Source organism: Pleurodeles waltl, chromosome 1_1, assembly GCF_031143425.1.
Source record: "Pleurodeles waltl isolate 20211129_DDA chromosome 1_1, aPleWal1.hap1.20221129, whole genome shotgun sequence".
Classification (NCBI taxonomy): Eukaryota; Metazoa; Chordata; class Amphibia; order Caudata; family Salamandridae; genus Pleurodeles; species Pleurodeles waltl.
In genome coordinates, this window is record NC_090436.1 from 946591761 (window position 1) to 946611369 (window position 19609).

Genomic DNA, 19609 nt, shown 5'->3' on the forward strand with positions numbered 1-19609 from the left:
TGCCTCTGGAGTTGGTCCATCACATATAGGATACTTCTATTCCTCAAGATAAAGGCATCATGCACAGAGCCAGGATACCTGGCATTCACATGGGAGATGTACTGGTCCACCGAACACACCATCTGCATATTCATAGAGTGATAGCTTTTTCTATTCCTGAACACTTGTCCATTTCTTCGGGGAGGGGGGACAAATGCTACATGTGTACCATCTATGGCACCAATGATGTTGGGGATATGTCCCAGGGCATAAAAGTCAGCTTTCACTGTGGCCAGATCCTCCACCTGGGGGAATACAATGTAGTTGTGCATGTGTTTAAGCAGGGCTGACAACACTCTGGTCAACACGTTTGGGAACATAGGCTGAGACATCCCTGATGCCATGGCCACTGTTGTTTGGAAGGAACCACCTGCCAGGAAATGGTGCACTGACCGGACCTGCACTAGAGGGGGGGATACCTGTGGGCTGGCGGATAGCTGACATCAGGTCTGGCTCCAATTGGGCACACAGTTCTTGGATTGTGCCCCGATCAAGTCTGTTTAATAGGATAATGTGTCTGTCCTCCATTGTCGCAAGGTCCAGCAGGCATCTGTACACTGGAGGATGTTTCCATCTCATATTCATCCTCAGAGGTTGAAGCCAATGGAGGAAAACGGTGAGCACAGGGTCATAATCACACATCTAGGGGGTCATTCTGACCCTGGCAGTAATTACCGCCATGGCGGAGGTCGGCGGTAGCACCGCCAACAGGCTGCCGGTGCACCGCTGGGCATTCTGACCGCGGCGGTTCAGCCGCGGCCAGAAACGGAAAGTCGGCGGTGTCCCGCCGACTTTCCGCTGCCCTTGAGAATCCTCCATGGCGGCGGAGCGCGCTCCGCCGCCATGGGGATTCTGACACCCCCTACCGCCATCCAGTTCCTGGCGGTTCTCCCGCCGGGAACAGGATGGCGGTAGGGGGTGCCGCGGGGCCCCCGTAAGAGGGCCCCAAAAAGAATTTCAGTGTCTGCCTAGCAGACACTGAAATTCGCGACGGGTGCAACTGCACCCGTCGCACCTTCCCACACCGCCGGCTCAATTCTGAGCCGGCGTCCTCGTGGGAAGGGTGTTTCCCGCTGGGCTGGCGGGCGGACTTTCGGCGGTCGCCCGCCAGCCCAGTGGGAAAGCCAGAATGACCGCCGCGGTCTTTTGACCGCGGAGCGGTCTTTCGGCGGGAACCGCGTGGCGGGCGGCGACCGCCGTCCGCCGCAGTCAGAATGACCCCCCTAGTGTGTTTCTTCCTTTACAGAACCAGTTTGTGAATTTGAGAGTCAGTTGCTGTGTCAATGTCTGCTGTGACGCAGTTAGGTGCCATGGCCTGTGCCCCCCTGAAAGGGCGACTGCCTGACCTGTGAGGAGGGACAAGTGAAAATGAAGTAATTCCGCTGGCAGTGTGCGCCGTTGTGGTAGGCGGTCGATGACCGCTGCACAACTTTGCATTGGTTATCATTGGGCCCTATGGGTTCCAGGAGCCAATGGCGTTCTACGCCTATGGTGACAGTACGCACTGCTGCGGACATGACCGTTATTTTCTATCTCTTCACTCACTTGCTACCTGACCTTCAACAGGAGAGGACCTACACTGCAAGTGCTGCTGTGACCTGTGTCTGGAAGCGACAATGGCTCATGTGTCAGGGGAAAGGGCCCCTGCCTTCACTGCAGAGGAGTTGCAGAGACTGGTGGATGGGGTCCTACCCCAGTACATGCTACTCTACGGTCCTCCAGACAAACAGGTGAGTACACTATGAGCATGATGTGTGGGCCATGAATGTATGGAGTGCTGTTTATGTAAGCCACATGTAGGGGGTGGCTGAGGCATCCTGGCCAGAGTGCTGCATGTATGGTGGTCAATGTATGTGCATCAGGGCATGGAAGGGATATGGTGGGCCATGACTGTGATGGACCGGACGGTTAACTAATTCCCTTTTTTGCTGTTTTTTTCCTGCAGGTCAGCGGCCATCAGAAAAAGGGTATTTGGCGTGCCATCACCAAGGAGGTGCGGACCCTGGGGGTCTTTGACAGGCAGAGCACCCACTGCCGCAAATGGTGCGAGGATCTTCACCGCTGGGCAAGGAAGATAGCGGAGGCCCATCTGGGACTGGCCTCCCAACGAGGAAGGGGTGCCCGTCGTACCCCAACCCCCTTGATGTTCTGCTTGAGGGCATCACAGCAGCCACAAGGGGTCAGTACAAAATCTCCATGCCACATTATTAGACTCCACATAATTCCACTCCAAACCATACCACATAATTCCAATCTACATAATTCCGCTCCACACCATACCATAAAATTCCACACAACACCACACAATTGCACAAAACACAATTCAGCACCACACAATTCCATACCATGCAACATATTTGAGTTCTACATAATACCACTCAATACCACCTATTTATACTTCACTCAAAACCATAGAATTACACCCCCAGATCAATCCACTGTACACCACATAACAACACTCCATATAAATACACTTCACACCATGCCACAAAATTCCACTCAACATAATTTCACTCATCGCCACACAGTTCCGTGCCACACAATTCAACTCCACACAATTCCTTTCCCCACAACATAATACCACACCAAACTATATATTGCCACTCCACAACACACTTCCAGTGCACAGCACATTTATCAAATCCATAACACAGAATTCCACATCATGCCACAAAATTCAAAACCACGCCACATAATTCCACTTCACTACATGACACTCCACAACACACAATACCACTGTACACAATTACACTCCACGACACACAATCCCACTCCACATAATTCTAGTACACTCAATACCACATAATTACTATCCCCATATTTCCACTGAACCTCATGCCACATAATTCCATTACACATAACTCCACTCAACACCACACAATTCCATGCCACATAATCCCACAGCAAACAATTCCATTCCGAACATATAATTCCTTTCCACACCATAAATCATCAACTCTGCTCCATAGCACATGGCTAAAAGACATTGACAATGCCAATATCTCTCGAACTGCGGAGATCTATTGAATTTGCCAATGCTTGTTGATCTTGCTCTAGGGACAAGAGGGATCTCAGTTACAGCGGTCAGACAGCCTGTTTTCCTTTGCCTCCATTGTTTGGAGAGTGAAGGAAGTTCAGGGCAGCTAAAACCTACCAGTTTCCCTGTTCACAATTAAAAACAGGACAGTGAGCTGTCATAGGACTCCTTAGCCCACAGCATTTTGGGGAGAATGGAAATCCAAGCAAAAAGCAACAGCTCTGTGCTTTAAATCTTTAAATCTGATATTTGTGATAATGCCTTCCAATGGAATCCATATACGTCCTTGCACTCCCCACACTGAGGCAGTTTTTAGTTAACTGCACTAAATTAAACATGTAATAATATAGAGACTTAACATTCTAGAAAAGCTGTCAGAGGGTGTAGCCTACACCCAGACTCTGTCTCCCAATAACCTGCTAAGCACAGGAGGCAGTTACGCCCTGCACCCAGATACAGGGCAGGTCCATTGGCTACACATTGTTTGCAATCAGTAAGCCCGATTCACAAAGGTAAACTTACACTATTGTATAAATTTACTCTTTTTTGGGAATTCACAAACAATTTATTAGTAAATCTATGAAAGCGGAGACTCTGCAGTCAAGGTAGAGAACTTCGCATATAAAAGCAAGGACAGGTCTATCTTGTGCCGAATACCAAAAAAAAAAGACCAAACTTACACAAAAGTGTAGGTTTACCATTGTGAATCTGGCCCTGAGGGTACCCATAATGCCCTAGAAGCAGTTGCACCCATGTATGAAGACTTAGCAGTGGGCTCTGGGTTCACAGTGTGCCGTTAATTTTGCAAAACTTAGAAGTGATTCAAATTAGAGTATATGCTCTTTAAACTAATAAGTCATTCAGAATCTAATTGAGTATAATATTGCTTCAAGTATATTCTTTTTTTAATTGACCATTAGCGTAGTCTATTTCTAAAATATAATCTAATTATATTGGTTTACTCATGAAAAAAATTATTTTAATCCTTAAATATATTGGGCCTTATTTACAAGAGACCTGCGCCACTGAAGAGTCACTTTGTATGATGCTCCTGTGGCACAGGTCTCTCAATCATATCTATGAGACGACGCAAAGCCACCCTGTGTGGCTTTGCATGGCCTCATAGATATGGAGTCAGGCAAGGAAGCACAAAGTGGTGTGTCAAGGAGGTGTTCCATGGGCGTTGTGGTGGGTTTTCCCACGTAACACCCAGGGGTTTTGCCACATTCCCAGATGGTAGACTTGGCATCCTTGGCGCGGTCTCCCCTAACCTTTTGCCTCTGTTTCCCAGGTTGTTGATGTGTGCTGGACTCTGTTTTTGCTGTTTTTGTTACTCTGGGCACTTTACCACTTCTGTCCAGTGCTAAAGTGCAAGTGCTCCTGTATAAAATGTGTATGTAATTGGCTTCCCATGATTGGCATATTTGATTTACTGGTAAGTCCCTAGAACAGTGCACTAGAGGTGCCAAGGGCCTGTAAATCAAATGCTACTAGTGGGCCTGCAGCAATGGTTGTGCCACCACATTATAAGCCCTGTAAACATGGCTCAGACCGGCCACTGCAGTGTCTGTCTGTGCAGATTGTAACTGCCAATTTGACTTGGCAACTGTCCCTACTTTCCAGGCCTAAACCTTCCCTTTTCATTCGTGTAAGACACCCCTAAGGTAGGCCCTAGGTAGCCGCATGGGTAAGGTGCAGTCTATGTTTAAGGTAGGACATATACTAATGTGTTTTATATGTCCTGACAGTGAAATACTGCCAAATTCAGGTTTCACTGTTGCAAGGCCTATCTGTCTCTTAGGTTAACATGGGGGCTACCTTTAAAAAGGAATAAAGTGGAGATTCCCTTTGGGAGCAGATAGACATATGGAGTTTGGGGTCTCTGAACTCACAATTTAAAAATACATCTTTTAGTAAAGTTGTTTTTAAGATTGTGTGTTTGAAAATGCCAATTTTAGAAAGAGGGCGTTTTCTTGCTTAAACCATTCTGTGACTGCCTGTTTGTGGATTACCTGTCTGGGTCAGTTTGACAGTTGGGCTGTTTGCACCTCTCGCTAGACAGTGACACAAAGGGAGCTGGGATGTAGCCTGCATATCCTGATGAGCCATCGGTGCTAGGAGGGGGGGAGTGGTCACTTGCACCTGAAAGGGCTGTGTCTGCCCTCACACAATACAGTCTCCAACCCCCTGGTGTGTGTTTAGGGCCTGGGCAAGGCAGGATTTCACAAACAAGAGAGACTTTCCTTTGAAGTAGGCCTACTTCAAAGGACCAAATGGGTATAAGAAGAGCACCCAAAACCACAGACTTTAGATCACTTCTGGAAATCAAGAGGAACCTCTTGAGATGAAGAGAAGTGCTTCCCTGCCTGTGACTGTGTTTTGTGGAGCTATCCTGTAGTTGCTGCTTCTGCCTGTGCAAGGGGACAAGGACTGGACTTTGTTATGCATTCCTGCTTGCAATCCTGCTTGTGAAGAAACCCCCAAGGGCTTGTCCTGAGCTTGCCTCCTGTTGTTGAAGTCTCAGGGTCATCAAAGACTTCCCCTGCCAGCACCTGGACTCTCTGCTGAGACTCCTGCCCTGCCAAGTGGTGCCCTATCCAGTTCCTGTGCCCTTGAAAGGTGAAGCTGGCAGACCAAGACTGAAAATCCACGCAGAGACCGCAGTTTGGGGAAATTTTCGATGCACCTTCTGAGACGCAGCTGAGAAACGACACGCTGCCGGCTTTGCGGCTGAAATCTACGCTCCACCTGCATGGCGGCTGGAAGATCGATGCACACCGCTGGAGAAACGATGTGCAACACCCGCTGATGGAGGCTGATAACGTCGCAACCCATATAGCCCTCTTTTTCTGATACCGTGCAGCTAACCTCGCTGGGTGCGGAAAAACTATGCAAAGCCTGCCCGGACCCGAGGTGCTTGTCCGGATCCACACATCACTCTCCTGCAGAGTGGAAAAACGACGCACGCCGACCTTACCGGAGGAGCAACGACACACAGTCCTGCTTGCAACTGAGAAATCAACGCACCGCTGGCCTTTTCTGATGCACACTCTCCAGTGCAGTGCTATTTGGACGCAACCCAGGTACTTTTTCACGCTAACAGCGTTAGCACTGTTGTTCTAAGTATCTAAGACTCTTTTTGCTTTTTTAATTCATAACTTGACTTGTGTATGGTGGATTTTTGTCGTTCTAGTCTCTATTTTTCTAAACCTGTGTTGTGTCATTTTGTAGTGTTTTCATTGAGTTACTGTGTGTGTTGGTACAAATACTTTACACCTAGACTCTGAAGTTAAGCCTTCCTGCTTCTGCCAAGCTACCAAGGGGGTGAGCGGGGGTTAACTAAGGGTGATTCTCCTATACCCTGACTAGGGTGAGGGTCTTTGCTTGGACAGGGGGTAACCTGAGACCAAATTTCTAACACCAGATTTACAAGGATCTGTACATCTGGGAATGCATCAAAACTGTGCGCCTCCCCAAGGAAGGCATAAGAGGAGAAATAACTTTATTTCTCCTCTTTTTTAACTCTTTCTCTGTTCATATAGAAAGAGGAAAATGCCTCCATTACATGTTTTTGTGCAGGAAGGTATTCCTTACTGTACAAAAACAATCATGCCAACTATGCAGATATCCTTGCACCAGGGAGGAAGGGTGCCTGCGCTGGTGCTAAGCACCAAATTGTGCACTGGTGGAAACAGAATTTCATTTTTACTGCATATTTCTGCCCTTTCCTGTTAACGTAGGGCAGCGCAGCAACGTGACTTGCTGTGCTGCCCTGCGGCAACAACTCGTAAATGAGGCCCATTGTTTTTTAAAGTGAAGGATGCACTAACAGAGACTGTTAAAATATGTCTATTTGGTGCCCCTATGAAGCAGTCTATTCCAATATGAGTAGATTTTAAAGAGTTAATCATGTAAATGTGAATTTTCTATTCTGATTTTGCTATTTTGGAATAACAGTGAAAGGTTTGAGCCTTACCTTGGCTGCATGGAGTACAGAACCATACCCAGTAGAAAACCCACAGCCAACCAGACAAGCTCTATCAAGAGGGGCAGCGTCATCAATTTTCGCGACAAAGTCCTCATTCACAACTGTGTACTCGGAAAAAGTGCTGGTGCCCATGAAATGGTAAACCACTTTCCCCTGGCAGCTAAACCTGGTGGTGCCATCAGCCATCGGTCCAGAGAATGTTGTAAGGCTGTTAAAGAGACACAGGCATATAATTATGTTAATGTTTATCTAATCCTTTTTTACTAACATGCATCTAACGCTCATGTGCACCAAAACACGAACATACTTATTCTTTATACAAAGGTTGCTCTTCGGGTTTTTGCAAGCCTTGCACTCTCCACACTGAGGCATATACAGTGGAATAACCTTGTCACCTGCAACAGAATAAAACATAGGTATTTTGTATTCGCTTAAAGAACACCTTGCATTGAGTTTGTTAATTAATTCAAGAATTAGCGCCTATCGGTAGAATTAAATGTACAAGGCTTGTGCATGTCCTGCTTTCGCCACCAGTCTTAAACCCATGTGGCAAAATGTATTGTCAAATAAAGCACAGGACACCTACATGCATAATCATGAAAGAGAACTGGGGGAGTGCTGAGTGACGTCCTGTTTTTGACACCTTGCTTAGAGTTTTACTCAATGGTAAAAGCGCATGCTTTCCTATTCTTAACTAGTTTTCCCTTGAAAATGTCTCCATGTGATTTTCATGGCGAAAACCCCTTGGCCCAAGGGAAGTGTACGCTAAAGTCATATATAAAATGGGTGCATGCTGACATTTGCAGCCAAATTTATGGGCATAATTACAAGAAAGTGGTGCATCAGTTATGATGTGTCACTTTTCTGTCACCCTCCTAATGTCACCATGGTAGCGCCGTGTTCACAATACGGCGCACCGTGGGGCATGTTAGCACAATAGCATCAACATTTTTGACACTATTGTAATGCATGGTCGACTAGCGCCAAAAATGATGGTGTTAGTCCAGCAATGCGTAGGGAGGCCCGTTGGAAACAACACGAAAAATGGCACAGTGAAATCTCGTAAATTTCACTGTGCCATCTTTCTAGGCCTCCTAATGGGAGAACGCCCCCCCTTGCATACATGATGCTTGGCGCAGGCATAATGTGGCGCAACGGGTTACAAAGTGGCACAATGGTTGCATTCTGCCACTTTGTAGATCTGGCTTGGGGAAAAGGCCTCCTTGAAGCCACCTTAGAGTGAGAAAAAATGATGCTAGGGCGGCGCAAGTAGGCGAGAGGGGCTTGTAAATATGCCCCATAGTTCTTCTGGAGCACTAACTCAGCCCAACAGCAAGCTTCGAAACCCGGTTCATTTTTGGTTACTTCATGATAGCACACAGAAAGAAATGAAGCACAAAAATAGTTAAAAATGAGATCAAAATAGAGCCTCATCTCTTGGATGCTTTAGTGTTACTGGTTTTGCACAAGGTAAAAGGTAGCAATCAATGCGATGTAGAGAAGCGTCACTTGATCAACATACATACAAACGAATAATGTCATACTTTAAATTACGGTGAAGCCAAAATCAGGTAACATTTGTTTAGGTATTTAGGGGCATATTTATACTCTGTCTCTGCAGAATTTGAGTCACTTATTTTTACGCAAATTCGGCACAAACCTCACTCCATATTTATATTTTGACACTAGGCAGTTCTAATGTCCAAATATAGGAGTTTGCACCACTTTTTGGATGTGTGCACCTACCTTGCGTCAATGAGATGCAAGGTAGGCATTCCCATCTAAAAATGGTGCTATTCCCATAGTCCCATATTCATCCCGGTGCTAAAATGACTCATGGGTTGGAGGAGGGGATAAATAATGGTGCAAAGCTTGCTTTGCACCATTATTTAACGCCTGGGTCAGACCAGGCGTTAGGGGACCTGTGGACCCATTTCCATGGTTAAACACCATGGAATGGATCCACAGGTGCCCTCCTGAAGCCCCAGGAATACCCCCACCAGAGAGACATCGGAGGATGGGGGATCCCATCCCTGGTAAGTATTTTTTTTGTTTGCCATAGGGGGCCATAACTTGGGGGCCCCTGCATGGCACAGGGTACAATGGCCATGCCCAGGGCACACTTGTCCCCTGTGCTGGCCACTGGGGTTGTGGGCATGACTCCTGTCTTCCTTAAGACAGGAGTCATGTTTTGGGTAGTTGTGCGTCAAGAACTGGCGGTAGTTTGGTTAGAGGCATTTTGTTGTCTCTAACCAGGCTAGCGTCATTTTTTAATGCACAACCCCCTCCTCCCCTACTGCCACCCCCAACCAGCTAGTGTCTTTTTTTAGGATGCTAGCCCAAGTTTAGTGCCAGCTTGCACCATTCCTTTAATATGACGCCCGCCTGACGCTGTGAAATGGAGTTTGCACAGTTTTGCGGCAAAAAGTATAAATCTGGGCCTTACTTGTTTGTGGGTGTTCCACCTGTGAATGTTATGGATCAGGGTGAGCTATATCATTCTCTTTCCTAATTTGGATGTTTGGGTCTGTGTCACTTTAGGAACAACAATCACAGGTACCAAAGACTCATAGATTACATTGACTATTTTATATAAAATATAGAATTTTGGGTCAAACCAGTTTTTTCATGAAAGCCAATGAACAAAAACTTTAACAGTAACTGTTTTAGTAATCTAGATTCTCATGTTTCTGATATCCTTGAAGAAAGCAGTCATTGATCTAGATGTTAAAGCAAACTACAGACTTTGCTGGAAGCTACAAAACTCAATCATAATCATGAAGGTAGTCACTAGGCACCTTCAACAACTTATGAAACATCATAATCAACTACACGATTGACAATTGGGGTTTACACTCAGGAGAACACTGAAAATGTGGAACTGACAACAGAGAGAATATTTTAATTATCCTGGTCAAAGCATACAGTGCTGTTACTGACAGATCACTTTTATGTAACTTGATCAACCTACCTCAAAAGGATTTCAGGCTAAACTGCTTTTTACCAGATTTAAAAATCATGTTTTACAGATCACACCAGATGTCAGTGGTTAACACTGTAGACCCCTTTCACATACCTGTTAATCTGAGATGCTCCTTGTAAGCTGCAGAATAGTTATAATAATGGCAGCATCGTGGGGGCACACAGGCATTAAATATATATTCTAAGGAATCGCAAATGTAATTGGAGCGAGGAAAGAGAATTGTGTCACGTGTTAGCACAGTTAATGATGCAAGGGATAGGCTATCATGAACATAGGTGTGAAGGACCGAGTGCTGTGATTTCTGAAACGGAGATTTAAGTACAGGATGTTGTGATAATTGCGGCTGGCCAAGCAGAAGCTTTAGGAGTATGGTTTCGCACATACAAGTTGTGGTAACATCACAATGCTATGCTGTGTGATGTCCATTCTTGCAGGCCATGTATGTGGAGTAATGTATGGGGGAGAGAATGAGCAACAACTTTGGAACAGTAGTTATCTATTAGGATAGCCATCATTCATGGAAATCAGTTATATTATTCAAAAGTGGATGTACCAAAGATGTTTCCTGGGCTGGGGTCTTATTTGTTCACTATCCCTTTTCTATTTCATAGCAGCGGGTACATTTCTGTGCGGTATATGCTCATACCTCCCCTACCTTACATACTGAACATTTACATGCCTTGGGGATAGGAGATGCAGCTTTGAAATTGTGCTCATTTCTCACGGATAGATCCCAGATGGTGATTATAAATTAATTCAAATGTGCCACCTTCTCCTTGCCATGGGGGTCCCTCAGGGATCTTCCCTGAGCCCTATGATATTCAATTTACACATTGCTCCTTTGGTCAGACTTATTCGCTCCTTTGGGCTTCAGGCTGTGTTGTATGCTGAAGACACACAGATCATCGTGTCCATCTAGAAGGACACGGATTCCACAGGAGCCAACTTCAACAACTGTATGAAGACAGTGGCCTCATGGATGGGCAAGAATTGCCTAAAGATGAATGGCGAGAAGGCTGAGGTGTTGATGTTTGGGAGTCAATCATCTGTATAGGACTAGAATTGGTGGACAGACAGTTTTGAACATTACCCACCCCTACAAACTCAGTAAAAAACCTATGCGCTATCATGGTCTGGGACTTATCTTTTGATCTTTAGGTCAACTGCACGGTGGCAACCTGTTTTTGGTTCACCAGAACCTTGTAGAAGATCTTTCCATGTATTCCTTCCCTTGCACAGAAACAGGTGGCCTTAACACTAATTTCATCCAGGATTGACAATTGTAATGCACTCTATTTGGATGCTAAAAAAGACACCTCTAGCCAAAATGGAACTGGTGCAAAATACTGCAGCAAGGCTGATGTTAGATATCATAAAATATATGCAGGTCTCAAAAGGTTTGCATGAACTTCAATGGCATCCTGTACAGAAGCGGATCACCTGTCAATCCATGTATATTGTTCATAAACCACTGTAATTGCTAGCCCAGGAGGAATCAAAACCATGTTCCAATGGCAGTCCCCTAGAAGACTTCTCTGGTCGGCAGCCCACAATCTAGTCGTGACCCCCAAAGTTCACAGGAAGAGATGGGGAGGCAAAGCTATTTCGGTTGTGCCTGCCAAAATCGGGAAATCCCTTCCCATTCGTCTAACTGCTGTGAAGCTGCATGCTCCTTTTAGGAAGGGCTTAAAAACCTGGCTTCTCCCTTAGTAACCTGGAGAGGGCAATGGGCAGGTGTAGTATCAGGATTAGATTTCAGGCCTTGTTGCTTTCGGGCATTATAGCACTCTACAATTTTACATCAGTTCATTTCTGACGGCTAAAACATGTGTACCACATAGATTACGTTGGAGTTTAATCTGCATCTGAAAGACGCATGGTGTGATGTGGAGTGTGTATTTAGCGCCACCATAAAGCGATGCAGCCATCTTGTAATGATACTCACTGCATGTAAGTGTCTCAATGTGTAAACTACTGGTGCAAAAAGCAACTGTGCACTCAAATGATTAACTGAAAAAAAAAGTTAAAACCCTTGATCTCATATGTTAAATCCCGGTTCATACCTTGATAAATACCTTAATATACTTCACCCTAACTGCGGAATATACTAACTGATAATGGAAACATACTTTATCTAATCAGCTACAGTTGTCATTATCTTCTTATCTTTGAAGTACATACAATTATCTAGATGGTCTTGAATGTAAAACCTTAATGTGAGACATGCCACATGTGTGTATATTTCACCACAATGATGACATATAAATCATACTTCCAAATACCTTTATCTTTGTAATCCTAAAACACCGAAAATAACTGATGCTCAAGATAGACACCAAAAATACATCAGGGCAAAATAGCTGATAGGCAATAAAAAAGGTGATAGCACTTAAGTGTCACTCAGGCTTACTTGGGGGCACATTATACCAGAAGGGCAAAGCATGCTGGTGATTGGGCACCATCAGTGCCAGTTTCTGCCTCGGCGCCCTTGAGCTCTACCTGCATCCAGCTGGGGTCTAGTGCCGGTGGCTCCCCGGGGGGGGGGGGGCTTCAGAGCTGCTCCCTAAGTAATTAATTAGCTCGGAATGGGTGATTGTGTCCGTCTTACGCCATAGGCCCGAATGTTTGGCCTGCGCGATGTACCCGCTCTGTTTACTTTGCAGGCAGAAAGCTAATCCCTTTGGGTCATCTGAACAGAGGTGTTTGTACCCATATTTTTTAACATTTCAGCAGGTATACTGTTTACCCATTCCTTGTGAGTTACAGTTAGATCACAGTAATCACCTGATTGTATGAAGTATGCACTTGGGCGTGAGCCTTTGTAAAGTTGACCCAACCCGCTACGAACACTGCCTCTGAGTGCTGTTAATGTTAGCTCATAGCCCTGCTGTGAACTAGGTGTCCTTAAGGGAGTTTGGTTATATTCAAAGAACAAGTGGCTACCCAGTAACCATGGGACCTAGAAGAAACATGGTTTTATTCAACTGTTCAAATTTAAAATCACACAAAGAAAAAACATATTGACTTTGAGTGAAGCATTCAAGGATGAAAAAGTGCTACCCGTCCATGCAACGGTGCAGTGAAAGTGAGGTAAATGAGTGGACAGTGAACTAGTGCTATACAATATATGCAAATAAGCAGTAACTGACTAAGGATGCAATGGTGTTTCATACACAATCTGAAACAGAGTGAAAGACTCCAAAACCAAATGAAAGCAGTACACTATTATTGAGTCAACGTTTCAATCCTACGAAGTCATTTTTACGGGGTCATCATCAGGACAAAGACTGGGACTTGAAAACTTTTTTAATGACTTGTTTCCGACCAATGTGGTCGAACCAATCCAGAATGCACTAATTGACATGAACATTATTTACTGGATGCTTACCAATCTTCGTTGAGGTGCATCCTTCCCCCCTAAGGGAGCTTGGGTTAGAAGAATGGGTTGACCCCGCTGCAAAAGCTGTTTTTAAGACACCTCTTGTGTACAAAGTAGATGCAGGCGAAAACCTGTTGGTTACCACATTACGTTTAAAGAAAGGGCATAAACCATATTTGAATCACCTCCCTCTATTTTTCTACCTCTTTTCAGAGCTTTTCCAGTGATAACCAAAGTGGGGCGGGTGGAATGTGGCCTGCCAGCGTTGTAACTGGAGAACCAAGTTCAAATCCCAACATAGACGGGGCTGTTTATAATGAAAAAATACCAGACCTTGAGCATGTAATCTGGCGCTCATGTAGCACTCTGATTACACTGGTGGGAACAAGCAACTGGCAGTGTACTTAAGAGCACACAGTATAGTTTTTAGTTTTTAGTCAGCTGTGCAAGCTTGAAATTTAAGGTGTGGTTTTTTTCAGACGAGATATCCTCAGCATTTACAACATTCAAGCCACAAACTACCATATTTGTTCCTCAATTTTGAGTCCATATCACGCTACACCAAGCGCCGCACACTGCACTAGAAGCCAGGACTCTTGGTCCAAGGTCATGAGGTAGTCACTAAGTGCATCAGTCAACCATTAGAGAAACAACATGTATCTGTATGGGAATACCCACTCTTTCTCCACTACAAATATGACCTCTTTTCAGGACCCTGTGGCAACGGAACATGGACCTAAACATTTTTTTTTTTTGTTCGGCGGTTTTATATTGCACACACACTTGTCCCACCCACACACTCTTGGTTCACTCACCTCATCTCAGCTGGGGTCTCTGCATTTGCAATCTGTCTATGGTTTCTACACAGACCTCAGGCTTGTGAGGTTATCAACACTACAATCAAGATGTTCTCTGCAAGTGCTTCACAACTCGTTGGTGCTTGGTCTGTGCAGTTTCTAATTCTTAAATCTAGATGGTTTTTCTCCGAAGGGTATAACCCTTGCAAACTGTCCTAGTGCACTACAATCTTTTCCTGGAAAAGTGTGGCGGTGTGCTCCCAAGAACTTTTTTTAATTCACAATTGATGCCAAATGGTGCATGTGAGGCCATATACGTTTCTCTCAAAGGATTGGGCATTAAACAGTGCTCTAAAAATGGAGGTTGCAAAATAGTCCAAACAAGATATGCCATGACACTCGGAAAAAAAAATTTCTGCAAATTGTGCATTGCATGCCAAAGGAGAAAATGTCTCTTTATGAAACCTACGCAACAACATAGGCTGCCATGCTGGAAAAAGTAATATTAAACACTCTGGGCCTGATTTAGAGATTGGCAGAGGGGTTTTTCCGTCACAAATGTGACAGATATCCCGTCTGCCATATTATAAGTTCCATCGGCTACAATGGAATTGTAATACGGGATATCTATCATGTTTGTGACAGAGTAACCCCCTCCCCCAAACTTTAAATTAGACCCTCTATAAAGGGTTGTAATGTTAATTGACATTAGCAGCCTCTGAGTGGACCCACAACACATTTCCTGTCTTCATAAGCTTTTCTTGTGAAGTGACTTGTCCGGATGTGCTGATGATTCTGTACCGTTATGATTCCTATTTTCTGTGGACTTTGAAGTGCTATACCACAAATTATATAACAAAACTTCCCATGTGCCCATAGACGCTAGTTTTTCTGAGGTGATCTGAATTATAGATAGTTACTCAACAAAATAGATGCATTCTACAGTGGGAGTTTAAGAAGAAAAACTTATGCCATGCATGATCGATTCGAGCGCCCCAATTACGGAGTGCTCTTGTTAGCGGGGGAGTTTGTAGACTTGTATCTTCTTGTATCTTCTTCTAACTCATACACCCTTTTTTATCTTTCATTCTTTTCTATGTGCTCTTCTTTCATTAGGTCGCAGCCTACCATGGAGCTTTATGGTTTGCTAAAGACATCTTGGGGACAGTCGGATAGTTACCCTGGGAATGTAATCTGCACGTTGCTTGTCAATGCCTTTGTAGTTTGTAACTCACATTTTCAAGCTTTCCATATGCTGGCTTTATTTGTTTTAGGCTGTCCAGCTTGAATTCGTACCTATGCTTGGCCAAACCGTATTTACATGTATCCTTCTGAGTGCTCCCTTTCTGTAAACAGGTCTGTAAATCTTGTTCTTATCTCGTCACATTTGCTGTGCATTCAAAGACCACAGTCAAATGTCAAATGCTTTTTTCCCTGAGGGGCTTGTTTACTTTTCTTTCTCTGACTTCAAAGTGGGAGGATTTATGTAACAATCTAGCTGAACACTGGTAGTAGGAAAGAGTTATTTTCTAGCACATGACAACATTTAAATGAACTGTGTAAGTATTTCAGAAAACATCAGAATTAGGAACCCATGTGAAGCACATTTTTTGTTATTTCTGAAGTGTGTTGGAAACAAATTCATCACTATGATCAAAACAAATCATTACACTAGGTGATGCAATTTACACACATTTTTGTCTGTGCACTGTATAGTTTTATTATTAAAACTGATTGTTTGTGCAAATGTAATGGTCGTTTCAATTGAAAATGTGTTGTCTGTAGTGGCAGTATGCTACCACGCTATGAATACTCCACTCTATGTCACTCTACTCTACTCTGCACCACTCCATACCACTGAGTTCTACTCTGCACACTCCACTGTACACCACACCACTGAACTTTGCACCACTTCAGTTCACACCACTGCACTCTATGCAGTTCATGTTACAGCTCTCTACAGAACCCTACACCACTCTACTTTATGCCAATGTACTCTTCACCATTCTAGCCAACACTACTGCACTCTTCACCACTGCCCTCTACACCACTCCAGTCTAGCCCACACTAATCTACTCTACACAACTCCACTCTACACCACTGTACTCTACACCACTCTACGCTACTGCACTCTATGCCACTGCACTCTATGTCAATACACTCTAGACCAATGCACTTTACTCTGTAACACTCAACTCTATGCCTTTGCACTCTACACCAAATTGCTGTACGCCACTCTAATCTACTCTGAACCACTGCACTCTATGCCACTGAAATCTACACCACTCTACTCTATACCTTTACACTCTATGTCTCTTTACACAACTGCACTCTACCCTGCACCACTCCACTTTACACCAGTTCACTCTACTCTGAAACAATCTACTCTATCCCACTGTACTCTGCACCACTCTACTCCACTCTGTACCATTCCACTCCATGCCACTGAACTCTAGGCCACCCTTCTCTTAACCACTGCCCTCTAGACCAATGCAAAACTGCACTCTGTCACTGCACTCTACGCCACTGCACTCTGATAGTCTACTCTGCAACACTGCACTCTCGGCCACAGAACAGAAGAGAACCCTTCCCCACTCTACTCTCCACTACTCCCCTCCATGCTACTCCACTCATCTTCTATGCCACTGCACTATATAGCACCATACTCTACTGTACACCACTCCATGCTACTATACTGTGCACCACTCTACAACACTGACCTCTATGCTACTCCACTCTAATCTGCACTCAATGCCACTGCAATCTATGCCACCAGCTCTAATATATGCCACTTCCCTCTGCATCACTCAACTATAAGCCATTCTGCTCTGCACCACTCTACGCCACTCTACTCTGCACCACTGCACTCAATGCCACTCTACTCAACTCTGCACCATTCTATTTTGGCCCTCTACTCTGCGCCACTCCACTTTGAGCCACTCCACTCTACTATGCACCACTCTAATTTATGCCACTGCATTCTATGACACTGCAATGTACCCCACTGAACTCAATGCCACTGCACTCTATGCCACTATACTCTGCAACACTCTGTCAATGCATTGTCCACCAATCCACTCTACTCTATTCCATTCCAGTTTATACCACTCTACATGATTCCTCCCTATGGCACTCCAATACATGACACTCTCTGCCACGCCACTCTACAACACACTACTCCACTCTATGCCACAAACTTTTAGCAACGCTGAACAGCAGTCATTCTAGTGTACATCATGGCTAAAACGCATATGCGAGACCTATTTGCTTTGCCATTGCTCGTTTCAGTGGACAAGGGCCTCTGCCACGGATCACCTTTATCAACTATGAAAGACAGAATTCAGAGCTCTGCTGTCAGACTACTCCTACTTGTAAAGCCACAAGCCCACATCTCCACTGCACTCTATGCAGTTCATGTTACAGTTCTCTACAGAACCCTACACCACTCTTGAGGGCACTACATTGGTTACTGGGTGCCAGAAGATCCACCTTCTAGCTGCTTTGTATCAACAAAAAAGCAGTACTTGGAACAGGACCAATTTTTATCAGGAATTAAAATCATAAAATGCACACAACAAATGAACCTCCACTCTAGATTGGCACCTTGACTCAAATACCCGAGCATACAAGAAAAAATTCAGGGGTGGTACATCTTTCTCTGTTCAAGAGGTCAAACAATGTCATTCATTGCTCCCCCACATAAGAGCAATGGATAACTATCTTATCTTCAGAAGACTACTCAAGAGTTGCCTCTTTCCTACATGACCACCACACTCAAACACAGATGTATACCATTTGCCTGTGAATGTAAAAATGTAAAACGTAATTATATGTATGCATTTAAATATATGCATTTTTGTACAAATACATATACTATTTGTAGTTTAAAAATCTATAGCTATAGTATATATATATATATATATATATATATATATATATATATATATATATATATATATATATATGTATAAACAAATACACAAATAAAGTAGCTTTTACATACAGCAACACCTGAAAGCCTGAATGTCTGACTAATATCCATACTTGAACACATGGAACTTTATACAATTTTATAGCACTTTTTTCCTTATTAATGTATATACTTTCTATGTAGTTATGTATCTATGTATTTATTATTTTATTCCTATTGTAGAAAGAAAAAAATGCCTTCAACTACTGCCAATGCGCTACTCTATGTCACACCATATACCTTTCTCAATATATCCTCTACATCCACACTCTGACTCATCCCAAACCTCATTCTATTACTATTATCTCCCTAAGATCATTTCTTGACTCTTCCCTCCTCTATCCCTCATTGACTCACCCCAAACCTCATTCTACTGCTATGATCTCCATTATAACCTTTTCTAGGTCTTTCCTCCTTTATCTCTCCTTGGCTCATCCCAAACCTCATTTTACTTCAATTTTCTCTAATAACCCTTTCTAGACTCTTTCCTCCTTTGACTCATCCCAAACCCCATCTAACTAATATGAACTTTCAAATAACACTAACTAGCCTCTTCCGCCCTCTATTTTTTTCGATTCAATCAAACTAATAGACTCACATGTCAACCCCTCAAATTAACAACGTATATTTCATTATACTAATCCATCACTAATCATTTGGGTTCCACAGTAGCGTGTTACTCACAGAAAAGAAGTTAAACACTTTGTCAGGGGTAGTAAGCGCAATTAGAATTAGAATTAGAATTACAATCAACACAAGTACAGCTTAATATATTGCATTTTTTTTTATTACATGTTACAAGAAACAGATAATTTTTACTCGATCATTCATTCCTTTAGGTCGAAGAGTGCCAAGGCACTTTATCCAGTTTATTTCTCTCTGGAGTAATGTCTTATTCAAGTCCATATCTTCTGTCTGATCTACAACCTAAAATATCTGGAACTGTAATTGTGTTACATTATGTTGATGCTCTTTAAAATGTATAGCCACTCTGGACTTGTTACTGTAATTGTTACTGTGACTCCTGATGTTGCTCCTATGTTCTGAAAGTCTTGTTTTTATTTCTATTCAGATTTTGCCTACATACAATAGTCCACATGAGCATTTAAGTGAGCATATGCAGTTTTTACTGTCACAAGTTGTGTTAAGTTAAAGGTTATTTGATAGCCTGTACATCAAAATTGTCCTGTACTATTTTGTTACAGTGTACACATTTCAAACACTTCTGGGTCTCTTTTATTCAGTTAATTCAATTAAAAGTGAGTAAATTAACTCTTACATTTTGTAGTGAATTTACAATGTTTGGCTTTTCACATTTCAGAGTGAAACTTTCCTAAGAAGTGTAAAAAGGAGTGGAGCCTAATTTGCAAGTGTTATATTATTACAGCCAAAACTGACCAAAAACTTTATTTAATG

General features: G+C 43.6%; 1 protein-coding gene across 1 annotated transcript in view; it reads right to left on the minus strand.

Annotated features, from left to right (window-relative positions):
* Positions 1-19609, minus strand: part of LOC138289659 (alcohol dehydrogenase 1-like) — a 455985-nt gene that overhangs the window by 188923 nt on the left and 247453 nt on the right. The window contains exons 4-5 of the mRNA XM_069230191.1: positions 7372-7459; positions 7053-7272 (exon numbers count right to left, since the gene is read on the minus strand). Of these exons, the coding sequence (XP_069086292.1) occupies positions 7053-7272; positions 7372-7459 (308 nt within the window). The remainder of the gene's footprint in view (positions 1-7052; positions 7273-7371; positions 7460-19609) is intronic.